At 49.8% G+C, this 24,483-nt stretch overlaps 1 protein-coding gene across 4 annotated transcripts in view; it reads left to right on the top strand.

Moving 5' to 3' along the window:
• ARHGAP39 (Rho GTPase activating protein 39) overlaps positions 1-24,483 on the top strand; it is a 202,929-nt gene that overhangs the window by 148,454 nt on the left and 29,992 nt on the right. For 3 of the 4 annotated variants that reach the window (XR_010794423.1, XR_010794422.1, XM_066626498.1), the window contains exons 6-9: positions 3,324-3,416; positions 11,056-11,129; positions 21,769-21,968; positions 23,327-23,418. Coding sequence is in view for 1 of the 4 variants with exons in the window: in XM_066626498.1 (XP_066482595.1) it covers positions 3,324-3,416; positions 11,056-11,129; positions 21,769-21,968; positions 23,327-23,418 (459 nt within the window). In the remaining 3 variants the exon portion in view is untranslated. The remainder of the gene's footprint in view (positions 1-3,323; positions 3,417-11,055; positions 11,130-21,768; positions 21,969-23,326; positions 23,419-24,483) is intronic. The other variant, XR_010794424.1, reaches the window with a different exon arrangement.

Below are 24,483 nucleotides of genomic sequence, written 5' to 3' on the forward strand. Positions count from 1 at the left end.
GATCATGACAGGTGCTGCGTGCATTGAGGGTGAGGGAAAACAGTGGATCTCTGGCTTAAGAGAGAATCCACAGGGAACACGAGGAGGAGATGAACCATTTCCCCTCACAGTACTCTGAGCTGGAGTGGTCAGAAGTTGATGATGTCTTAAGGACCAGTCCCCAAACACCAGTCAGGTCTCACAGCCAGCTGCCCAGGCTCAATTGCATGAAGATGGGACATGCTGGAAGATCTGTAAAGGAATTCAGGAGGAGCCGTTCCACTTGTTAACCTCCAGCCATAGACTGTGCCGTGCCAGCTAATGGGATCACAATCAGAAGTGGCGTGACACTTTGGCTGGCCAGGCATGCCTGAGGTGGTGCAAGTGGGGCCCTTGCTGAAGAGAGAGCCTGGACTGGTGGATAAGCAGCCTGGAAATTGGTGTCAACAGTTGGCTTCTGCAAGGCATGCCAGAGCAGCTGCCTTGCTGGCATTGATGGTGCCCCTGGCTTCCTGACAGGAAGTGTTTGTTGACTCTCACTGCTTTTTCTGGCTCATCTCCACCAGTTCAGCCTGGATGGCTGTAAATTCACAGAGCTTCCACCTTGCTTTAAGGTAGGTGAGTGATGCCTCCTGAAAATCTGTCCACAGCCACTAAACAAGGCTGAGATTCCAATATTGTTGTTAATTATAATCATTTATATTTTTACTCTGTCTTGCCACTAAGCAACTCAGAATAGCATAGGTGATCATTCCCTTCTCCATCCCTTTACCCTTCTGTGAGGCAGATTAGACTGAAAGGTAGAGATCGGCTGAGGACACCCAATGAGCTTCCTGACCAAGCAATGATTTGAACCTGGACCATCTCTGTTTTGGTCCAGAACCCTCATCACTATACTACGGTGGTTCTCTGAGTCACAGTTCGATAGTCGCAGAGTCTGCCAGCCCACTGCACATGGGTGCATTGATCTGCAAAGCAAGCGATGAACTCGTGCTACAAACAGCATGACTGTCCAGTTATCAGTAAATGTGAAACTTGACGAGTAGATAGACTGAAGGGAGCTCCTCCTGTTCGCTTTTCCGCATCCACCCACACATGGCCCAGATTTCAAAGCCAGCCATGGTGCTGATAATTACCCATGAGATTTCTCATGCATGCAACATCCCACTCTCTTGGATTCAGGGCTTGGAAATTAGTGGAGAGAGGGAGGAGTGCTGGTTGGTGGAGTTGCGCTGTCACAGATGCACGGACACAGTCCTAGTCCCACTCTGCATAACAGTGAGGTCCTCTGTTTCTGACTTTATGGACATGGAGGGGGGAAGAGTGGGGGAGTAATTTTCATAACTCAGAAATTGCCCTGGGCCCCCCCCCTCTCTCTCTCAGGGGTTGGAATGGATTGAAGGAGAAATGTGGGGGGCCCCATTCAGCTTTGTGGCCAACAGACACCCAGACTGCTATGCCCACATGGGGCAAATGAAATTTGTTTCTTGCACAATGTGATGATTAGAGCTGAACTAATCACTGCTGGCTTCTCTTTGGAAGGCTACTGTCTGTCATTGAGCCTCTGTCTCCTCCCTGTCTGTGGGGGGAGAAAGCTGGGCCCCATCTACACTTGATCATTGTCACCTGTATAAATTTATCTGTTCTCTGCCTGTGCCACTTGAGGTCAACAGGAGCCTTGCTTTCTGTGCTGCTGGAGCTGTTGATAGGGGAGGGCTTGCTTTTCAGAAATATTTGTCTCAGATAAAATTCCAGCTGTTTGTTTCCCCAAAGAGGTCCCACAGACAATTATGAGACAGTGACTGGCTGCCTTCTCCAGAAAGGGGTGTCCTTGAGTACTGGGTTACCAGTGTGGCAAATGCATTTATGTTCCCTCATGATAGGATGCTAAGAAGATTTCTCAAGGGTTGAGGTGTGTTTTGGATGTGATGTGTACCCTGTGTGTGTGCCTGCATGTTTGCATATAAAGACACACATTCTGACTGTATGCTGATCTCTTGTGTGATCCGAGCGGCCCACATCACAGAGGGTGATCAGCTCTGTCTTCATACTGTCTGTGCACTATGGGGCTTTTACATCTGTTCCAAAAAGGGTGTCACTTCAGTGATATTTCTGGTGTGCTGCTGATATCCCCCTCCCTGGTGCTTGTACGGACAGCCCAGATGAAGGCAACTTCCTTGCAAATGCAGACTCACTGCCTGGCCAATGAGCGCTTGAGATTGCTTCCTTTCTGGGGGAAAGAAGGGAAAGCTTCTCATTGGAGTTCCCTGGGGATTAGGGAGAGATTCTTTTGGTCTTATAGTTGAGACAGTGCTGCCCTTCACCCCAGACGCAAGGCATAAAATAATTGTGTTTGGCATCTCTGCATGTTGGGGTTCACAGGCTGATGCGAGACCCTCTTTCTGGAAAAAAAGTTGTGGCTTCTCTCTGTTCTTTTGGATTCCTGTGATGTTATCTCTGCCGGTGTGTGCAGTATAGATCCTGTCCCTGAAAAAGACAGTGTTGCAGGTGGAGCCAGGTGCAGTGTTGCAGGTGTGCAGATTTCAGGCAGTTGATGCATTTTGAAAACCATACATGTCAATGAAAATCATTAAGGGGCTGTGCCCTCCATCCTGGTTTGCATGCATGTGGTGATCAGGAAAGGGCAGTCTCTGTTTGCTCAGAGGAACTCTTCACTGGCTTCACATGACCTCTGGCCACATTACACTCTCCATAGGTGACTTTAAAAGGTGCATTCTGGAAGCCAATTTTACCTGTATAGGAATTATACAGCACTACACACACTCTCACTCCTACTTACTCCCTAATGGTTTTTCCCCCCCCTTCTAATACTCCTTGTGGAAAGTGTTCAGTTATTTATTCCTCTGCATTGCCTTTGTTTGCCCTTGCTCTCAGTTGCCCTTGGTGCCATCATTATACAAACAGAGCTTATGTCATGTGACTTGAACCCCATTTATTGTGTGAACTGAGCCATGTGACTAATCCAGGAAAGAGGAAGCAGCAGGAGCGGGGGGGGGGATTGCAGGAGCACCAAAAAGGGTAGACGTCAGGTAAGTATTTTCACCACTAGATTTTTTTTGAGAAAAACGGCCTGGCTCACTGCACTTGCTAGTTTCTGCCTGTCAGCCTGCTGTTTACGATAGATTTACCCTGATGGAGACAAATGCATTCTGCCTCTCTTCCAAAAGTGCCCAGGTGGATCTGAAACGGCTTCCCTGAGCCTGCTGGCTTTGGAAACCAGGCCGCCTGCCCTTTTGCTTTCAGTTTTATGTTTGAACTTGTGTTTCCCTCTCCCTCTCTTTGTGTCCCGTTCCGTTGTCCTCATCGTTCTGTTTGTTTCCCAGTGACTCAGCACATTAAAGAACTCCTGGAAAGGAACAGTAAGAAGAAGTCCAAATTGAGAAAGAAACCCAAGCCCTATATCGAGGAGCATGATGGTAGGGGGCCATGGCCAAGCGCTCACCCAGCCCCTCCCTCTCCGTAGATGTAGATGCCAACTGTGCTTTCTCTCTCGCCGCTTTCTAGCCTCCACTCAGCCTCCTCTTAACATTGGCTTCATGCTTCTCTCCCCCCTTAACTGCGTATTTCAGATCTGCCTGTCTCCAGTAGCTCTCAGAGCCATGCTCGGGTCAATGGCGCTTCCTCCAGCAGGTGCTGATCTTGGGTCGACCTTCACATGAGTGACTTTGCTTGAGACTCGATGCTTGTGTTGGGGCAAGGCCTGTGCCATGCAAACGTGCAGCTGCAGCAATGGTGATGCAAACACAATGGAGGGTGCTGGTGCAAGCAGGGGGGGCTGGCAGCCCCGCTTCTCTGAAACGGGATGGGTGCCTGTTCTGCTGTCATTCATCACTGACTAGTTGGTCTCACACTGGCGGGGCTGGTGAAAGCTTCTTCGCATGCAGCACTTGGGCACTGCATTTTGGGACTGCGGACTGCGCGACCCAAATCTTTGCTAGTCATTTGGTTCTGTGACTGCCAGTCACAGCAGGAGTGGTTATTAACTACCAGCATTAGCAGATGCACTTAGTGTTCAGAATATGTTATCTTGATAATCTTACAACAGCCCTGAAAGGCGAAGCAGAATCAATATCTGTGAATGGGAGGTGGGAGCCAGAGGTGGAGAGGAAGGGGCTTGCCTCAGTGAGACCACGGCAGAGGCAAGGCAGGACTTCCTGCCAGACCACTCCAGGGTGGAGTAGAGGCTTTACATGCCACATCCCCTGTGAAAAGTAAGACTGAGACACAGGTTCTCTCTGGGCTTTTGCAGGTTGGGGTGTGCGCGCGCGTGCAAAAGGAAGTCCTTGTTTTATCATTGGCTGTTTTGCAACAGTGGTCCACCTCCCATGGGAGAAGCAGCACCGGTCAGATCCTCATTTCACCCCCACCCCAAATCGCCAGAGAATTCCCCTTCATTTCACTGCCCACACATAGGGGTGGGGTGCACTTCAGCACAGCCTCTTACTGAAAAGGATCTCAGGAAGCTGGGCAGGGCAAGACCCTCTCTGTCGGATATCCTAGAGAGTGGCTGCAGTCCAAGTCGCAGGCACTGGATCCATAGGGGGACACGTAGGGCCCAACCCCACGTTGGGCAGCTTTCTCTGCGATGATCCTTTAGCACTCTGCGGCCCCAGTCCATGGTGCTTCTGTGTGGTGTGTGTGGGGCGGAGGAGTCTCCTTCCTGCTTTTCTGTGTGCAGAATACCTCCCAGTTCTTCCTTGTCCTCACAGCCATACTCTGAAGTGGCTCAGGTAGTAACTTGCCTGAGACAGACGAGCCTCCTGGTGGAGTCCAGCCTTGAAGCTGCAGTGCCCAGACTGAAGTCTGACATTTCATGTGCTGCATCACTCTGAACTAAGCTGGGCCTTGGGGGAGGAGGAGGAGTGGGCTCTGGCAGCAAGGAGGCCTGAAGGGAGACCTGAAGCCCTCACCAGGGTTTAAAAACCCGCAGCTCCAGGGGGATGCTCTGGAAAGGCAGGGGGTTGCAGGTGAGGAGGGTGGGAAGCCCCCTCCCCCCACTGCTCCCTGTGAACAAACCTCGGGTGCTGAATTCCTGTGACGTGCTCACTCTTCCCTCACGCACCCCCCTTTGGTCCCGTAGCACCATTGCACCTGTTTCAACAAGACTTCCTGATTTATTTAAAACATGTGCCATTAGCAGGAGGAGATGGTGACGCCATTAACTGAAGGTGGATCAGGAAGCTGCCTGGCAGTTTCTTGCAGGTGTGCCTGGCTCGATTTTGCACTCGCACTGCATGTCTCTCCCCCGCTCTGTATTTCTTTTCCATTGTCTGCATTCTGAGAGCCAAACTGCACATTATGTAAACGACACTTGCTTGTCAATAGTGTGCTTTTCCCACTCCCTGAATAGCAGCTCTGGTGTGTCTGAGTAAGCTCCAGTTGGGACTGTGGTGCTTTTGCTGTGGTTCTGATCTGGGTTGGGCTTCCTTGTGGCAGTGGCTGTTCCAGGAGGAGAAAAACACAGTCAGGAGATTGATTAGCAGTTGCTTCACATCATGCATAGTTTGGCCTCAGACGTGGACTGGGAACTGAACCAAGAGAGCCTTGGGAAAGAGGCTTTTAAAAATGGCCTTGATCCCGTCATCACTCTCATAGGGGGTATTTATGTGTGCATTTTGCATAGCCCCTTTCCTCCACTTCTCACCCTTTGTTATCCAGAGCTTAAGCCACGTTAAGGAGGGGTAAGTGGGGCAGGGGGCTGGTGCTGCTTTGAAGCGCAGCCCGGCCCAGCTTTTGATGTGCTCTCAAAGAGCTGGAAGGACTTCAAGGCGTCTTCACAGGAAGACCCACAACCATCCTGGGCAGCCATTGCTACATACATGCACAAGGCAGAAAGCAGGAGAGAGCGAGTGAGCATGGAACTGTTTTTTAAAGATAGGCCTTGGCCAGAAGCGCTGGGGGAGTGCAAAGGGGGAAATGCTCCCAGTGGATATGGAAAGCTTTCCAGGCTCCTGCTGGCAGGGGCTTCTTGCCTCCCCATTTTCTCTCCTCTGCTCTGCTGTCATAACAGTTAGCAGAAATACGACCTGTTCTTCCTTGCTGTTTTTAGACCTCTAAATAGAATTCAGGAAAAAAAATGCTGACTGCGCTCTTCTGGGGTGGGGCTGAGGGTGTAGTTGCCACTTCCAGCTTAGCTGATTAAAAGTTATTGAGTCAAAGGCTCCTGTGCATCCTACAGTGATAGCAAGTGAGAGAATCTGAACTACTTGTTCAGTATCCAGGCCCCAGGTGTTTGGTTGCACCATCCACAGGAACCAGAAAAATAGCCTGACTTGAGTGAGAGAGGAGGAACCTCCCCCCCCCTCCACTTAATAAAAGAGGACTGAAGGAGTTTTTGTTTGACTTGATAGATCTGGTTTTGCCTGAGAACTGGGGGTTTGGAAAAGGAGACATGGTTCCCACAATTAAAATGGCAAATACTGGAATCTGGCCGCTTGCATCCTCATTTTCATGTATGACAGGGAGGAGCCATAGGTCAGTAGCAGAGCCTGTATACGTGGAATATTGCAGGCTCAGTTGTTTGCGTCTCCAGTTAAAAGGGTGCTTTGGGCACCAGGCACTAGGAAGCCTCCATGTTCCATGCGGAAAATTTATGTTTCCAGATTATTTATGTATTATAAGTATTTGTACCTCACCTTTTCACTAAAAATGCCAGGGCAGTTAACAGCGTAAAAATCCAGCATTAGAATCCAGTATGACAATAAATGTGTAAAAAGAGAGAAGGGACTGAGAATAATCACAACTAACAGGGAGATTTAAAAAAAATGTACAGACATGGCAGGTCAAGTGCCTTCCGGAAAAGAAAGGCATCAATCAGTAAAGGGGCAGGAGGCTGAAAGAGTGTGTACTGGGCAAGCCTTCCTAGGAAGGGAGGTCCACAGTCTAGCTCAACCATTTTCAACCACTGTGCCATGGCACACTGGTGTACCGCGACTGGTCTGCAGGTGTGCCACAGAAGTTTGGGGGATGGTCATATATTACTAGAGCCAATGGGATGTGAGCCCCCCACCAGCAGCATGGTGTGCCTTGCCAACTGTAAAAAAACTGATGGTGTGCCTTGACAATTTTAGTGCCTTGTCAGTGTGCTGCAAGATGAAAAAGGTTGAAAATGGCTGGTCTAGCTGTTGCCCCAGGGGGGAGCCTTCTCCCCTCTCCTTTCCAAAAGCAACTTGGGTGCTGGTGGGACATGGAGAAGAACCTCTTTGGAAGATCAAAGGATCCTGAATTGACATGGTCTGAGCAGATGGTCCAGTGTCAGTACCAGGCTCAAGCGACCACAGGGCAAGACCCTGCACTGGGCCCCCTGGGTACCCTGATAATGCAGCCTGGGTCGATGGGCCCACTGTTGGGTGTAATCCCTCAAACAGTTCCTGTCCTGTGGAGAGGATCCACTTTGCTGAGTGAGAGTAGTGGATCTCCTTGTTTTATCTATGGATACCTGCCAATCGCTGACTAGTTCCCCCTTAGGTCCCATCTGGCTGGCCCCAACTGTGGCTCCCACGAGGTGCTGTGGCACCTTGTACAAAGGGAAATGGAGAGTGACAGTTGGCCCAAGCAGGGAAAGACTGTTGCGATGTTGGGAGAACGCTGTGTTCAGTTTGGGTTCTGAAGCAGAGGGAAACAAATGAACAGAGTCAGTCTTCTGTGCATTTTCTTGAGCAGGGATTAGTCCCGATTCCCCTCTCTACAATCTGCCCTGGAAAGCATGTTTAATTAAAAAATAGTGTGGCTTTTGGGGGAAGGGAGGTTAGTAGCTGCAGCAGCTTCTGCAAAGCTGCACCTCCCTCTACAAGTCTCATCCCTCAGCTCCAAGGGAGCCAGGGCCAGTTCCTACTGTCTGGAAGGCACATCCTCGGGAATAATCAGTTCAGATTAGCCCTATCATGTAACCAGTGACAGGATGCTAAAATATGGAGTTGATTTTGCATATAGAGCCAGAAGCTGGTGCTTATCATGTACCAGTCTTGGTGATTTATGAGCCCTGATGACTGACTAGACCCATCCATGGGTCCATACCTCAGAGCATCAAATGTGGGGAAAGACAAGACAGGAAATGGCCCTCTTCTCTTGTGAGCATTCGGGATGTCTGCCTGACTCCTGCTGGAGGGAAGGAGTCCAGCCAGGGCAGTTCTTGTGCAGTGGATTCAAAGGAGTGTGCAGTGGTCTGATCTTGTCGATGTGGCATGAAGTGCATTCCCCTCCAGTCTGAACGTGCAGGGGTGTTCATGCACTTTCACTCCCCCCCATCTATTCTTGGTGGGGCCTGTTCAGCTGAGTCGGGTGTGTGTGTGTGTGGGGGGGGCTGCTTTTGTTGATGCATCCACTTGACTGGATGATAAAATAAGTTACAAGGGGGGTTGTGCAGAATAAATTTATTTCCTTTCAACATGTAGAAGCTGCCTTGTGGCTCTCAAGGCCAAAGGAGGCAGCGCTGAAGCTCAACCCTTGAGTTGACAACTGCCTACAATACTTACAGGGCCCATGAACTGCAGCTACTAAAATCTTTCCCAATGAGCTTGCTAAAATCTCTTTTCAGTCATTTATGCGGGGAGCTGGGACACTTGAGAGCCTCGACCTTGTTCCTTGGTTGTTTTTGCTTTTTTCAGTGTTAGTTGCCTTCCCATCTGGTCCTTTCCTTCCCCCTCAGCCCCCATTTTGGCCACCATCAGCAAATTAACTGGACAGCTGCTCTGATGCTGCAAAGAGTTGCCTCTGTGGCCATTTCAGTCCCCTTTCCACACTTGCAGCTTAAAGCAAGAGAGACGCAGTTTTCTTCACAGCCTGTGTGGCTCACTACATTACCCATTCCCCTCTGCCCCTTGCTGTTGGGGGGGGGGGGTTTGAGCAATTTGCATTTGGTGCCTCAGTGCATTTTCCCACATCTCCAGAAATTGGTGGGGTTCGACTTCCCACATCCTACCCATGTGGCTGTAACAGTGAAGTGGAGGAACTGGATGGATTCCTCTGGTAGCTGGAGGTCCTGGGGTTCTTCGGTGCCTTTAAAAGAAGGAGGAGCAGCCCATGCTTCCTGCTCCTGTGGGACAGTCTGCTTCTTACTTGGTCAAAACCTCTGATTGCTTCACTGGCAGGGAGATGGTTCTCAAGTGCCTTCCTTTTGTGGACAAAGCAGGAGGGCAGGAAGCCTTTTTATTCTGGTTCTGGAAACATAGACTTGGCAGATTGACAGGGCCAGAGCATTCCTGATTGCCAGAGGTCCCCTTCCAAGGGTCACACTGTAGGACATGAGCTTGACAGGGCCAAGGCAAGGAAGTGTCATGAAAGACACAGTCGTGAGTACCCAGGCTGGAAAGACTCTGCTGCTAACAGTCATAGGAGACAGTCCTGGGTGAGATGGACCAATGACCAGCTTCGTATGTGCAGAGACATTATCAGCTGAGAGGAGGGAGTTTTCACAGTAGACATTTGTGCCCTGTGCCTATGGGAGAGCAGACATTTTGCATGCAGGAAATCTCAGGGCTTAACCTGACGGCACGTGAGGCTGCCACTGTTCGGAAGCCAGGCAGGTCTGGGTATGGTTAATGTGAGACCACCTGGAAAGCCCTTGGATTCCACTGTGTGTTCCAGCATGGAAGAAGACTGTACAAGTCCCAAATAAGACCCCATCTCTGGCAGAAGGATGGTTGTCTCAGGGAGCGGCCCATCCCCCAAGAGCTGCTGCCAATCTGAGCGAGCAGCACTTAATGCAGGGAGGAATGGCTTGGCTTAGAAGAGTGCAGCGTCCCCATTTGTTCAGATGGCAGGAGGTGGGGTGCCTCCCAAAAGGCTGAGCAGTGTACAGGGGGTGACTGCATCCCACACAATGTGCCTGCTGTCCAGGAGACTCATATCTAAGCAAGGCCTCCTTGCTGTGACTTTAATTGGATTATGAGACCCAGGGGGACAGTAAGGCTGGCCTATTAATAGCCACCCTTTCAGCGTCCTCGTGGAGAGATCAGAGCACCATCCGCTGCTTGCAGCCCTCCAGGGTTGCTTGAAGGTCACACTGCAGACGGATTTTGCCTCCCAGAATTCTAGCCTGGCTGCTTATTGCATTCTGTGGGCATGGCTGGGGTCTTGGGTGGCATGTGCTCTGTAAGGGGCTCCTCAGATCATGCAGAAAGTGACATTTCCCAAGGCATCTTCTTGAGGTTCCTTATGCTGCTTGAGTCAGGCGTGAAGATTTGGTTGTTCCATAGATGATTCCTTAACTGGGGACTAGAGAATATGGCCTTCCTACAGAACCGCTGGCATTTTGTAAGGGCTCTACACTGTGCGCTTCATTGGGTTTAACAGTAACGGCTCTCACTTGCTCCAGGAATTGTCAGAAACCGCAGCCACAGCAAAGGCACAAGCTAGTCCTGTGTGATTTAGCACTAATGGCAAGTAACATATAGAAAGGTGAACCAAGCGATGAAGGGACAAGAACTCTCATTGCTTATTCCTCATCACATGTACAATACATGCATGAAAGGGAAATGAAACTGCCCCTCTGACTGAGTCCACCCCATCCACACACATTTAATGTGAGCTTGCACGTGGATCTACACTTGTAGGGCCCCTCTTTCATACACTAAACCTATTGATGTTTGAGGACATGGCCAGGGGGTGTGCTGATATTGGTGAGGCATGGCCAAAGGACATAGAGCCATTCCCTTCCTCACATGTTCAGTGAGGGGATAACCAGCGCAAAGGACCAAGGTGAATTTCCCAGCACAGGGTAGCAGCAGAAGAGGGTGGAAAAACTGTAGGCTTCATTAGATGACTTGCTGTCACAAGCATGTTTGCTGGTATGTGGTCCTGGCCGAATCCACTTGCTGGAGCAAAAGTTAACTGAAGGCCTTTGCTCCATGAAGCCCCATTTGGATGTGGCTGTGAGGGAGCTTCTCTGGGCCAAGGGGGGCTGGTTCCTCCTCTGTGATCTTCTTTGGAAGTGCTGGGTTGTCTCTCCTCTCAGGATGGTGCTGGGTCTCTCTCGCTGGCCTCTTTCTCTTGGGGTATCCTCTTGGAGGGTTCTAGTTCTGACTTCCTTTCCTCCTCTCTCTTTGTCTCTTCTAGGGGTGGCAATAAGCACTTACGCCAAGTATTGTTACAACAAGCTCCAGAAAGCCGCGTTGACCGGAGCCAAGAAGGTACCTGTGCTTCTTCCTTCTGTGTAGCTTTGAATGTGGATTTTATAAACGACAGTTAACTGGACCTGATAGCAAACCAGGAACAAATGAATGCGTATTGCTACAACCATTAAACCGATGCTGGTATCTCCAGAAGTATATGTGAGTCCTGTAGTTCCACCTAGCAATTTTCCAGGTGGCATTTGGGCACTTAAAACCCTTCCCCTATAAAGGGGTTCAACTAGGTTCCAATTTCAGTAGAAAACTAAGTTCTCCAGTCCTGTTCTTTCCTGGATGGCCTTCTCACATGGAAGCCTATCTTAGCTAGCGGTGCAGCAAGAGGCTGCGATCCATTGGGACAAGGTTTTCCCAGTTTCACGGTGGAGGTCAGTTTTGGGACTGCCCCCTCCCACACCTTGCTGACATTCACAGCCCCCACTCCTTGGCCCCCCTCCAGTTTCTGGTGGCATCTGTGATGGTGGCCCATCCTGGTTCTGACCAGATTTACATCCTTCTTGGAGACCCAACAGGCTGGTTGTCTCTTATCCAGGGCATTCCCTGCAGACCATGTCCCCTGGAGCAAAGCCCCAGATGCCCTTACTTACTTCCCTCCTCTTGTTTGTCCCCTCTTTAGTGCCTTCTCTGTTCCCCCCTCTACCTCCTCTTGCTTGTCTTCCTCAGCTCCTCATTGCTGCTTCTGACTTCTCCCCTTTTTCTGGACCAATCCTAACAGCCCAGCCCTTTCCCAGGCGAACTGGCTGCAGCTGGGGCTCCCCCAGCCCTTGTGCCACCAGTTAGCTTGCCCAGGCAGCTGACGTTTGCTGATGATGTCATCACCAGGCTTCTTAGCTGTCCCCCCAAGCTCCTTCAAGAGCTGCTTAAGCAAGGATCATGGGGGGAGGGGGGAAGGGAAGAGGGGAGAAAGTATTTTTATATATATATATATATATAAAATACATATATAAATATATATAAAATACATATATAAATATATATAAAATATATATATATTCACTCCCGGATTGGCCTTTTCAGCCACACTAGACGCTGTGCCAGAACCACCTTTCAGAGCGCGATACCATAGTCTTTCGAGACTGAAGGTTGCCAATACAATATATATATATATATATATATATATATATATATATATATATATCTCGCATCCATGTGCCTGGCAGTAGTAACACAAGGGAGGTGGAAAAATGTGTGGAGCTTAATAGCTGGTTCTGTTTGTGATCCTGCATTTGTCTCAGAGACAAGACTGCATCTCTTTCCTTGCAAACCATTTCACACCAACAGCTTCTGGGCTGCTGCCTCGTGGGACTGTCCTCAAAGAGCAGCTCATGGTGATAATGAAGCAGCGTTAAAATACTTTCTGCCTGTCTATGCACCTACGTATTCCTGGCCTTCAGAAGTAATGAGCCCGAGGTGTGGCTTTCAATAAAAGATGAAACAAAACACAAATATGGCTGCAAGCCTGGGTGCTTGTCGCTGGAAGGGAGACCAACTGAACACAGTGAAACTGACTTCTGAGTAAAGATGCTGTAGGGGAGGACAGTGCTGTAAAAACGTGTGCTTAACAAGACAACCCTGGAAACCACAGCAGGCAAAACAGAGGGATCCTCAGCAACTGACACTAAGGCCTGTATTTGACGGTGCTAAGGTGTGTAATGGAGTGGGCAATCGTAACATTGACTCTCTTCTTGCAGTCCTCCAAGCAGTCCTGTAAGGTAGACCAGGGCTCTTATTCCTGGGTTGCAGACTTGGGGAGGGGGCTGGGGTTGAGAGCCTCCTCTTACTTCTTACTTCTGAAGAGAAGCATCCTTAGCTTCTCTTCAGAACTCCCCTGTGGATCACAACCCCTGTTATGGATAGTGGGAGGTGCCTTTAGGATTTCCCCCTGTGGTTCCTGGAATGTCCTGAACCAGCTCTACTGGGACTTGCCTTCTCAGTGGCACCTATTTCACAATGATGATCAGTGCCAGTTAGATCAGTGTCCTTAGGGGTGAGCAAGGGCGGGTCTTTCCCCTCCCCTGCTACAGCTGTTTAGCCTTCCCAGTTGTTAAGCTCCCTACCAGGCAGCAGAATAGAACATGATGACTCACTGATCTGCTGCTTTCATTAGGACAAATGGCTGTGGCTTGTCTTTTTCCTGCAGATGCGGGGAGGCAGGCGATGTGGATTGCAAAGGCTCAGGAGACATCTGGGTAGCTGAGCAGAGCAAGAATACTGAGCCCCTGCAGTCATGGCTAGAGCTGACTGGTGGAGGGGGCAGGAACCCTCAGAAGCCTGACTGAAGGGATGTCGTCTGGGCACATGCAAGCAAGCCTGAGCACTTTTGCTCAGGGCAAGAGTGGTTTCTGCCCCTACAGTGATTGAACTTTCCAGGTTCAGGAAGGGGAGGACTCTTAGCGGCTGTGTACATAAGCCATATGGGCAGCAGCAGAAGAAGGCTGTTGGCCTCAGTGCCCTGCTCATGGGCCTGCAGCTGGGATGTTGGGAAAGAGGGGCCTCATCCACCTTCCCTGCCAAGAAAGCTGAAAGCACCTGAGGCTTTTCCATCCTGTCAAAAGAAAGGGAAGCAAGAACAGGCAGAGCAGAGGCTTGTTGGCCCAAGAGAAGAGCTTCTTTTTTGTAGTACTGAAACTTGGGGTCATCCCATCCAGTTCTGGGCAGCAGTTTCCAAAGGGGCAAAAGGCACATCATTAATGTCACTGCACTTGCTGCTGCAGATTGGGGTGACTGATGGCCTCTGACTGAGATGGCGTCAGAACAGGATGAACCAGACTCATGGAGGAGGAGGCACTGACTCTGTTAGTCACAGTGACCACATGGATGGAACCTCCAGCTTCAGGGGCAGTCTGCCTCTGCACATCAGCCGCAGAGGTGACGGCAGGGGAGGGTCCTTGCTCTCATGTCCTGTTTGCAGGCTTCCTAGAGGGAGGTGCAAAGTTTGATTTGATGGGCTCTGACTTTCAGCGACAGAAATGGGCTTTGCCTGCAGAAGGTGCAGCTTGCATTTCTGTTATAATCAGCTAAGCATCACAGATGGCTGGGCTGGGAAGGGGCTCTTTTGGAAGGTCTGCTTCACCATTGGACTGGCTCTGTCTAGGATGGCTTCTTGCATGTCTTAGGTTGATACATGATTCTCTTGATTTCCGTCTTTTTCATGCTGTTTTGTATGCCCCACCTTATGTATCTGAAGCATGGCAGGATTTGTTTGGTTCTGCTCCAGGCAGGTGTAGACTGCACGCAGAGAGGCCATATGTACGTACTTAGAGAAAGCTGGTACAGTGTTGTGTTTGCCTGCAGATCCATTGAGCATGAAAGATGCCCAGAAAAGACTCTGATTTCGCCATATGTGTGATGCAGTGAGGGGGAGTCATTTAAGAGAGGCTGTGATCAGCCCACTGCAGCATCACAAGAGGGGAGGCTTCAGTGCAAGATTCGGCATGCTGCTGCCACCGTTGCTTGCAAAGGGTTAAGCAACATTTGTTGCAAAATGCCAGGGAAGTCCGTCATCTCCCCATCAATAATGGAAGAGGAGAACATTTTAACTAGGGCTGAAGTGCCACACGGCACGTGTATTTGTGCAGGCAGGCATGAGCTTGGGAGCAGCAGTGTGAAAGCTGCCAACTGTCTGGGCTCTGCCTCCGGTCAGTTTGAAGGTTGCTCTCCCTTTGCCACAGGACCACTGCCCTGTTCCCTCTTGCACTGAGCATGGCTCAAGCTCATGACTTGCAACTGGACTCAGCGCAAACACCAGTGTTGCTTCCCATTACTTGCGGAAGGGTGTCAGGTTCAGCTAAGAAATGCTGACAAGTAGGACTTCATACAGCACAACATCTGTCCCAGTTTGCTCTTTCCGGACTGTTATATGATAGGCCGAGAATGTTTCAGGATGGGAGGAGAGTGGCACAGAGGCACCTTGCTTGAATTTTAGTGCCATTTTGTAGAGGACACAAAGAGATGATCCTAGGCAGCATTATTACTCATGTATGTAGCATGGTGTTAGTACGAAGGTGACAGGTTCCTGCCCCAAAGGGCTTACAGTCTATAATTGCACCCAAAGGAGGCAGTAGAGGAAAGGAAGGCAGGGATGGACAGGGAAGAAGTAAGGTGGGGCTTTTAGGGCACCTTCCTTTGTCCAAGTAGAAGGTCCTGCCGCCCTCAAGACTGGCACACTCTAGTTTTGCTTCCCCTGAACTGGTGAACATATTAGCACCCCCATGCTTTTTTAGAGAGGAGGCTCCTTTCCCCTCCATCTTCCTCTGCTTGCTGTGGGGCCAAGGACAACTCCGGCTTATCTTCCGCTGGCAGTGGGGCTGGCCGAGTTGGGTCTGCTGCCTGGTTCCACACCCGACTTGCAGCTTCCACCTTTGCCAGGTATGTGTGCCTACTCCTCTGAAGAAAAGCCCCCTATCTCCTCACCATGCTCCATCCTTGCAGGGGGTTTAAAGGGAATGTGCCCCTTTAAACTTTAGACCCAGTATGAAGATGAGGCAGGGCAAGAGAAGCAGAGAAGTGAAGCTAATTCTTGTTCACTTTTAGCAAGCAGGGAGAACTGTAACAGTTCTGATTTTTTTTTTTTTAAAGCATACATAAACTTTAAAATCAGCAACACCCAGAATGTTTCAACAAGGCTCTACAACAGCCACTTTCACAAGAAATTTCCAAAGGTCAGAGGCCTGGCTGTATTTAAAAAAAGTCCTGGCCTGGTGCCAAACAGCCAACAGGCTCTCTGGAAGACAGTCTCTCTTGGGGAGAGATGCTCCAAAGACGGGTAGGGCTGCCAAAAAGTGGCTGGTTTCCCACTTTAAAAGGGACTGAGGTGATCACCGGGCTTGTGTTGGGTTGAGCCCCTGCTCTAGACCTGGTCTAACACCCTGTAGCCTCCATTGCTGACTGATGCTCCCCCCATGACTAGTCCATCTCCACACCACTAGTCTATCCTCCACTCCCTCCATGCTTGTCTCCTTCTGTTTATATTGGCTGTTGACCATTTGCATGAGGATTGGGCCCCCTCCACTAAAATTGAGTGTTGGGAGAGTTAGAACAGACAAAAGAAAATATTTCTTTACTCAGCGTGTGGTTGGTCTGTGGAACTCTTTGCCACAGGATGTGGTGATGGCATCTGGCCTGGACGCCTTTAAAAGGGGATTGGACAAGTTTCTGGAGGAAAAATCCATTACGGGTTACAAGCCATGATGTGTATGCGCAACCTCCTGCTTTTAGAAATGGGCTGTGTCAGAATGCCAGATGCAAGGGAGGGCACCAGGATGAGGTCTCTTGTTTTCTAGTGTGCTCCTTGGGGCATTTGGTGGGCTGCTGTGAGATACAGGAAGCTGGACTAGATGGGCCTATGGCCTGATCCAGTGGGGCTGTTCTTATGTTCTGCATTGGGCACACTGTTTCCACCTGGTTGTCATTGCAGAAGTGTTGCATAGGAGTAAGGATGCTGCTAGGGGTTAATTATTTTAAAGCTGCACGTATCCTGTCTTGTGTTCTTGTGAACTATCCCCCAAGGCACTTTATACTGTAATTGGAAAACAGCAGAGCTGGTCTCAACCGCAGGGGTAAGATGGACACCTCCCTGAGATCTGGTCTCCCTGAGACTCTGAAGATCAGGTTAACCTGAGGAAAGGCATACAGCAGTGGTTCTCGAACTTTTCTGGCTCACACCTCCCCTGATCCTTGTAGCTGTTGGCCACGGCTCCCCATTACAACACCTCAGTTACCCCCAAAATGGGGATGAAGGTGTTAAAATTATACACTAGAAACAAGGCTGCCAGCACTCTGAGGCTGCAATCCTAACCACACTTACCTGAGAGTAAGCCCCATTGAACAAAATAGGACTTACTCCTGAGTAGCTCTGGTTAGGATTGTGCCTTTTGTCTTACAATAGCAACCAACAGAGCACCCCCCCCCCTCAAAAGGAGGCAGGAGGAAAAAGGGGAATGGCTAAAAAGGAATGGGGACTTTAATTTTTAATCAATTTTTGGAGACAAAGCCATCAAGAGTGGCTTTTTTTTTTTTTTGGGAAGGGGGAGGAAAAAGAGAAAGGTGAGGATCCTTGGTTAAGCTGACACAGACCCCAAGCCTATGTAGGTCTACTCAGAAGTAAGTCCCATTTGAGTCAATGGGGCTTACTCCCAAGAAAGTGTGGAAAGGATTGCAGCCACACACAGCAGGATCACAACTCACCCCAAAGTAGATGGGGGCTGCTCACACACACACACCCAACATGCAGATGCCACTCCTGTTCCCCCAGGCAAGATGGAGGGATGCAGGCTGGGGCATTTGGACACCCCACCACTAGGAGCAGAGGAAAGCGCTGCACTGCCTGTACTTACTCTTCCCTCCCAGTTTGAAGCCTGCCAGGAGCGCCCCTGTGCTGATGAGATGCAGCACCTCTGCACTCTTCTCTCCTCCAGCCTTGACCAATCCCAGGATGCCCAGGGCGAGGGGCACACTGGGAAATGTAGTCCTTGGGGCGAGGTTGCACATGGAGAGAGCTCCATGATGAGATGTGGCACCTCTGCCTGCCCAGCCAGCCTTCTCTCCCCCCTCCATGTTTCACACTGCCCCACCCACCTCACCTCACCTCACCCTGCCCCATCCACCTTGTTCTCAGCCTAGGAAAAGCAACAAGTCAGGAGGCAGCACCTGCAGCTGGGCAGAGCAGCTCAGCTGCGGCCACCTCTTTCCCCGAGATGTCTGTCGACACCCCTGGAGGCTAACCACACCTCACTAGGGAGGTGGGACGCACAGATTGAATACCTCAGGCATACAGGATACCCTCTGGCCATGGCAGGTGAACTGCAGGCAGTATCTCTTGGAGGAGAACAGGGGAAACTGGCTGTTGAGGTGGCATGTGAAGAGGTCCAAACAGAAGGCACCAATATATTCTGCCCTGATGGAAGAGAGGTTCCTCTCGGTCCAAAGGAACAGAGTGCATGCCTGGGACTGAAGGGACATTGACCTAGTCTCCCCCCCCCCCCCCCCGCGATGGTTGATGTGGGCCTTGGCCGAGATGTTGTCAGGGTACACCAGGACGTTCTTGGACCTCAGGTGGGGAATGAAGGTCTTCAGGGTCAGAAAAATGAATTGAAGTTCCAGGTATGATTGAGACATACAAAATTATGCAGGGGATGGACAGAGTGGGTAGAGAGATGCTCTTTACACTCTCACATAACACCAGAACCAGGGGACATCCGCTAAAATTGGGTGTTGGGAGAACAGACAAAAGAAAATATTTCTTTACTCAGCGTGTGGTTGGCCTGTGGAACTCCTTGCCACAGGATGTGGTGACGGCATCTGGCCTGGACGCCTTTAAAAGGGGATTGGACAAGTTTCTGGAGGAAAAATCCATTGTGAGTTACAAGCCATGATGTGTATGCGCAACCTCCTGATTTTAGAAATGGGCTATGTCAGAATGCCAGATGCAAGGGAGGGCACCAGAATGAGGTCTCTTGTTATCTAGTGTGCTCCCTGGGGCATTTGGTGGGCTGCTGTGAGATACAGGAAGCTGGACTAGATGGGCCTATGGCCTGATCCAGTGGGGCTGTTCTTATGTTCTTAGGTAGTTGATGCTTCATCTTGCTTCGCTTGGGGAAAACCTGTCCTGGACTGTCGGGGGGAGTGAGCCCCCCTCCCCAGGCATCCTGGCACACTGTCTCTGAGGTGCTGCCACTACTGTGGCTTTCAAGGTCTATTTTATTTCATTTCTAGCCAGAGGGCAGTGTTGTGCATGTGTCCAGGGTGAGACTACTTGCTACCCTCACGCATAGCAGCCCGTGCACCTGTTCTTGATTTGCCGTATTCAGTCCTGCACAGTTGTGTCCCTCCTTCTGCCTTCCTTTTGGAGAGGAATGCTGCCTCTCTGTGGCCAAAAGCTTGGCTGCCGCTTTAAAGATTTGTTTCACATTCCTCAGCATCAGCGTACATTTTTGTTTCAATGGTACATATTTAAAATAAAAAAACCTTTTCTCCTTATCGTGCCCGAAGCATTTCATGGCGACATAGCAATCATTAAGAGTTGAGCATGAACAAAAAGTAGATGAAGAGCTAAACGCAACAGTGAAAAGACCTCCAGCATCTTGAACTCTGTCTCTCGGTGTGTTGGGGCATTGACTCTTTCCCAAGGGCACTTAAAAGAACAGAGAGTACTGTTTTCTTTTGGACTTCTCATGCTTCTGTATTTCTCCTGGCTCCCCATTGCATGGTCATGCGTGGGGGTATGTTAACTCTTGATGGTACATTGTGGTGAAGTCTGGTGACAGTGCTCTGAGCCAAAGTGGGCTGGCCATTTTCAAATGCCAAGCATTATCTTCCATTGATGAGGAGCCACTGCAATGTATGTGCTGATCACAGCGCAGGAGATTGTCAGTGGAGATGGTTCTGAGTTCATGTCAGATCATTCCGAATGAGGCTTAGATGCGCTTTGGACCTCATCCACCGACCAAGGAAGCCAGGTAGATGGCTGAGGACCAAGAGAGTTCTGCCTTCCTGCACCTCAGTCTGCCTGTGTTCATCTGGTGAGGCCCTTGGGCATTTCTAGACACTCACTGAGGTGAGGTTGGCTGGGATGCGTGAGGCAGCCTTCTCTGGGGTGGTGCCCAGTGTGTGACAATCCCTGCCATGGGAGGCTCACCTGGCCCCCTCTGTTGCCACTGTGGCACTTTCTTGTTCTGGCAAAGCCTTTCTGGTTTGGGCTGTTTATCTCTATTTTCATCTTCTCCTGTGCTGTCTTTCAAACTGCTTGATGTTTGCTTCCTTGGGTGCCTCTTGAAGGGGGGGGGGGAGAAGAGGGATATACATCTTCAAAATGATCAGCCAGGAACCTCTGAGGAAGACTCTCGCTTTGCCAGAACAAATGGAAAACATGGCTGGTAGGCGTTGGGGTGCCTGTATTCTGGATGCACTTGGACTGAAGCCAGTTGTCTCCAGCAATTCATTGTACTCCAGAAACAAAGTTCAGAAGAAATGCAGTAAACCTGCTGCTTTAGGCTCTGAGCCTCTTTTGAACTCTCTCTTTTTTTTTAAAGCATCTTAGATCCCTTGAGAGAAACATGTTGGTAGTAAAGGGGCACCTCCTCTGAAGGCATCAGCCACTGCCTCTGTTTGGCTGGGCGGCTGCTGTGACCCTCTTTTTCCCAGCAACTATAGTACAGTACAGTTTTGCACCTACAACCTCTTGCAGTTGGTGAGGAGGCAGATGCTCCCTGGCCAAGCCCCTAGGAGGAATGTTTTGGGGATGTCCCGACTGGTTTGGGTCCAGTCCTTGAGCAGCTTTGCCTGTGAGAATCAGGCCACCATTCAGGAGGTCTGTCTTCTGGCCCTTTGCTGGCCTGTTCTTCCCTGATGGTGTGAAGATGCAGTGCCCTTCTGGATTGCCTCTGGGGTGCCATCCCTCTCTCTCCTCTTCACATTCCACTTCAGAACTCCACCCTTAGAAGCCTTTTGCTCAAACCCTGAGTCCAGTGGTTCTTAAACTGTGGTGTCATGATGCCCCAGCCTGAGAGCCCTAGGCCCTGCCCACTTAAGGGGCAGGGAGGGGGGGGAAGGCAGCGACAAGATAGCCAGAATCGTGTTGCTTTCAAGGGGCAAAGGGGTTGCTTTGACTTACCAGAGCCTGCAGCAGGCTCCCAGGGGTGCAGGGAACCCCGTGCTAGCCTCCTCAGGGCTCCCCCACTCAAAATAATGATCGCGATCCACATCCAATTTGCTCTTGTGAAAACGGAATTGGGTCACGATCATTATTTTTACATTCTCCGCATGCTGGGGAGCCCTGTAGAGGCTTGCACGGGACTCCCCACATCCCCGGGAGCCTGCTGCAGGCTCTGGTAAGTCAAAGCCAGCCTCTGCGTCCCTTGAAAGCAACACGATTCTGGCAACTGAGTTGTTGCCTTCCCCTCCCCCACAAGAACTTACAGCAGTGCCAAAACTCCCTGAGAGTTTGAGAACCACTGCCTTAGTCGCACCAGAAGCAAAGTTCTAGGCACATAGAGAATGGCATTTGTTACCTGCTTCTGTTGATCCTTTGGCTTCTTCCTTCCTCACCTTGTGTTTGTTGACTGCCTCACAGTCAAAACTTGTATTATTTTATTTGTTTATTAAGCTTGTGGACTGCTTTTTGTCTGGCTCCATAAAGTGAGGAACAGTGAAAAAAAATAACAATTAGCGTTATTTAAAAAATGGCAAAATAGCAAGAAAAGCCTCCACAACATGAAGCAGCGAAGCCAAAAAGCTCATTCCTCTGCGCACAAAATCAATCCAAGCTGAAGGTCCCCCTGGAAACGACAGTCTTCAGCAGCCTTTCAAAAGGCTAAAAGAGAAGGGGCTGGGGGGACCACCCCAGAGAGTTTCAGAGCTGGGTGTCGCAGCCAAGAAGGCCCTGTCGTGCACCCCAACCAGCTTCAGATGATGGTCAGTTATAAAGGAGATCTCAAAAGTAATTTGGAGCCTGAGTGGGAGTGTGTAAGCTCCTCAGGGCAAGTCACTGTCTCTTGCTTGTGTAACACTTTGAAGAGCCATGAATGTTGGTGGTGCTGTGGAAAGAAATAAAAAGCCAGCACTCCAGGCCCTTGGGGTACAACACTCAGCCAAGGCTTTCCCCGCCTATCTAATGCTTTCCTGCTATCAATTGCATTTCCTGTAGGGCCTGAAGAAGCCAAATATTGAAGAGATCCGACATGCTAAGAACGCTGTCTTCAGCCCTTCCATGTTTGGGAGCTCCTTGCAAGAGATCATGAACATGCAGAAGGAGAGGTATCCAGACCGCCAACTCCCCTGGGTGCAGACCAGGCTGTCAGAAGAAGTTCTGGCCCTCAATGGAGACCAGACTGAAGGCATCTTCAGGTAACTTCTGCCTTGCTCTTTAGCACCCTTACTCCACCAAGGAAGGTGGGCTTTCAAACCTGTGGGTACCATCCAAAGACTGATGTGTGGCAGGGCATCCGTGCCCAGCAGAGAGGGCTGCTGCAGTGGTACCCAGGCTCCAGTTTGTTCTTCTCCCTGTTTTATGTTGATTTCTTGATTGATTTAAGATATTTATATCCCAACATTGCAGAATAACTTCAACATGATTTACAACAAAACATAAAATAAATAATTTTATGTTATATAATTTTATAATAATTTTACATAATATAAATAAATATTAGCAGCAGGTAAAATCAATATTGTAGAAATGAAAATAATAAATAAACTGCATAAAAACAGATTTAAAACAGCAGAGGGTGATTTAGAAAAGGTAAAACACAATTAAAGGCATAAAAGAAGAAGACAGACCTTGCTCAGCAAAGCGACTGCAGGCTTCATGTCCAGGGTGAGAGCCACAGCCAAAAAGCAACCTAGCCATTAATAAACCATCCATTTATTAATTTTCTTTACTATGTAAACCACTTTGGGAATTCCTCCTGTTGAAAAGAGATATATAAATATTCTTAATGGATCTAAGCTGCTTGGAAGGCAGCCCTGGCACCCTGAGAAGGACCTCTGGAGAAAATGCAGCCAGCCAGCTGGGTGCCATGCCGAACAGAACAGAGGGCCTGAAGTCTACCCTAGGCTAGGGCAGGAGAAATTTAGGGCTGACCAATGAATAGCCGAGGGCCATGATACTGAAAGATCAGGTGATGGTGCTGGAATTGTTGGCCAAGGAATCCGGGACAAGAGCCCTGCTTGCTTGCATAACTTGGGGGGCACAGGGGAGGGGCTGGGTGAAGAGAAGGAGGAGGAGATTCTTCAGGCCTGTAGGGTAACCCTAACGCAGCCAAGGTAGTGGAGGAGGGAGTGTCTGAATATGGTAGCAGCTGAGCCTGCTTGGGTCGCCCTGGCAGCGTAGCCAGAAGGGGGGTGGCACAGCAAGTGTTGCAGGCTCTGCAGTGCGTCGTGTAACTGCTAGTTGCCATAATAGCCATTGGGGGAGCGACAGCAATGCGCAGGCACTTGCCGGATGGCGAGTTTGGAGGAGGAGGGATTTGGACAGAAAAAATGTTATAAATATTCTTTGGTAAAGGGAGCAAGTACACCTGCCGCAGACGTGTGCTCTTAAAGGGGTTTAAGGCACTCTGCCTGGCACAGTCCTGAGAGAGGAACCTTTGATGGTTCCTGCTTGTTGGGGGCTTGAAGCACTGATGAACAGGACCCACCCCCAATGGTCAGCCTGTTCTCCTGTCTCATTTCTTCGGGGTGTCCTTTTTTTTTCTCTTTTACAGAGTCCCTGGAGACATTGATGAGGTCAATGCCCTCAAATTGCAGGTCGACCAGTGGAAAATCCCCACAGGCTTGGAAGACCCTCATGTTCCTGGTGAGAAGGACAGAAAGTGCATGCGGAAAGTCACTCTGCAGGGCAGCCCCATTCTCCAGCAGCTGGCCGCTTAGTGGATCCAGACCAAACCCAATAAGCCACACTGCCCAGTTGGCCTGCCATTGGGTATTGGTCTGAAAAGCTAGTCTTGCTCCTTCTTGGTTCCATTTGGGAGCATGTCTTGTGTCCTTCTGGTTCTTTAAGAGAAGTGGTTGGCCCTCTGGATGGTGAGGGAGGGAAAGGGGAGATAAAAGGAGACTTAGAGATGGCAGAGAAATTAAATGAGTTCTTTGCATCTGTCTTCACGGCAGAAGACCTCGGGCAGATAGCGCTGCCCCAACGGCCCCTCCTGACCGAGGAGTAAAGTCAGATAGAGGTTAAAAGAGAAGATGTTTCAGACCTCATTGATAAATTAAAGATCAATAAGTCACCGGGCCCTGATGGCATCCACCCAAGAGTTATTAAGGAATTTGAAGAATGAAGTTGCAGATCTCTTGACTAAAATATGCAACTTGTCCCTCAAAACGGCCACGGTGCCAGAGGATTGGAGGATAGCAAATGTCACACCAATTTTTAAAAAGGGAAGGAGGGGGGGACCCGGGAAACTATAGGCCAGTCAGCCTGACATCTATACTGGGTAAGATGGTGGAATGCCTCATCAAAGATAGAATCTCAAAACACATAGATGAACAAGCCTTGCTGAGAGAGTTAGCATGGCTTCTGTAAGTCTTTCTTTAGAATTCTTTGAAAAGGTCAACAGGCATGTGGATGTGGGAGAACCCATGGACATTATATATCTGGACTTTCAGAAAGCGTTCGACACGGTCCCTCACCAAAGGCTACTGGAAAAACTCCACAGTCAGGGAATTAGAGGGCAGGTCCTCTCCTGGACTAAGACCTGGTTGAAGACCAGGAAAAAGAGAGTGGGTGTCAATGGGCAATTTTCACAATGGAGAGAGGTGAAAAGTGGTGTGCCCCAAGGATCTGTCCTGGGACTGGTGCTTTTCGACCTCTTCATAAATGACCTGGAGACAGGGGTGAGCAGTGAGGTAGCTAAGTTTGCAG

The sequence above is a fragment of the Tiliqua scincoides genome, chromosome 4 (assembly GCF_035046505.1).
Source record: "Tiliqua scincoides isolate rTilSci1 chromosome 4, rTilSci1.hap2, whole genome shotgun sequence".
Lineage (NCBI taxonomy): Eukaryota > Metazoa > Chordata > Lepidosauria > Squamata > Scincidae > Tiliqua > Tiliqua scincoides.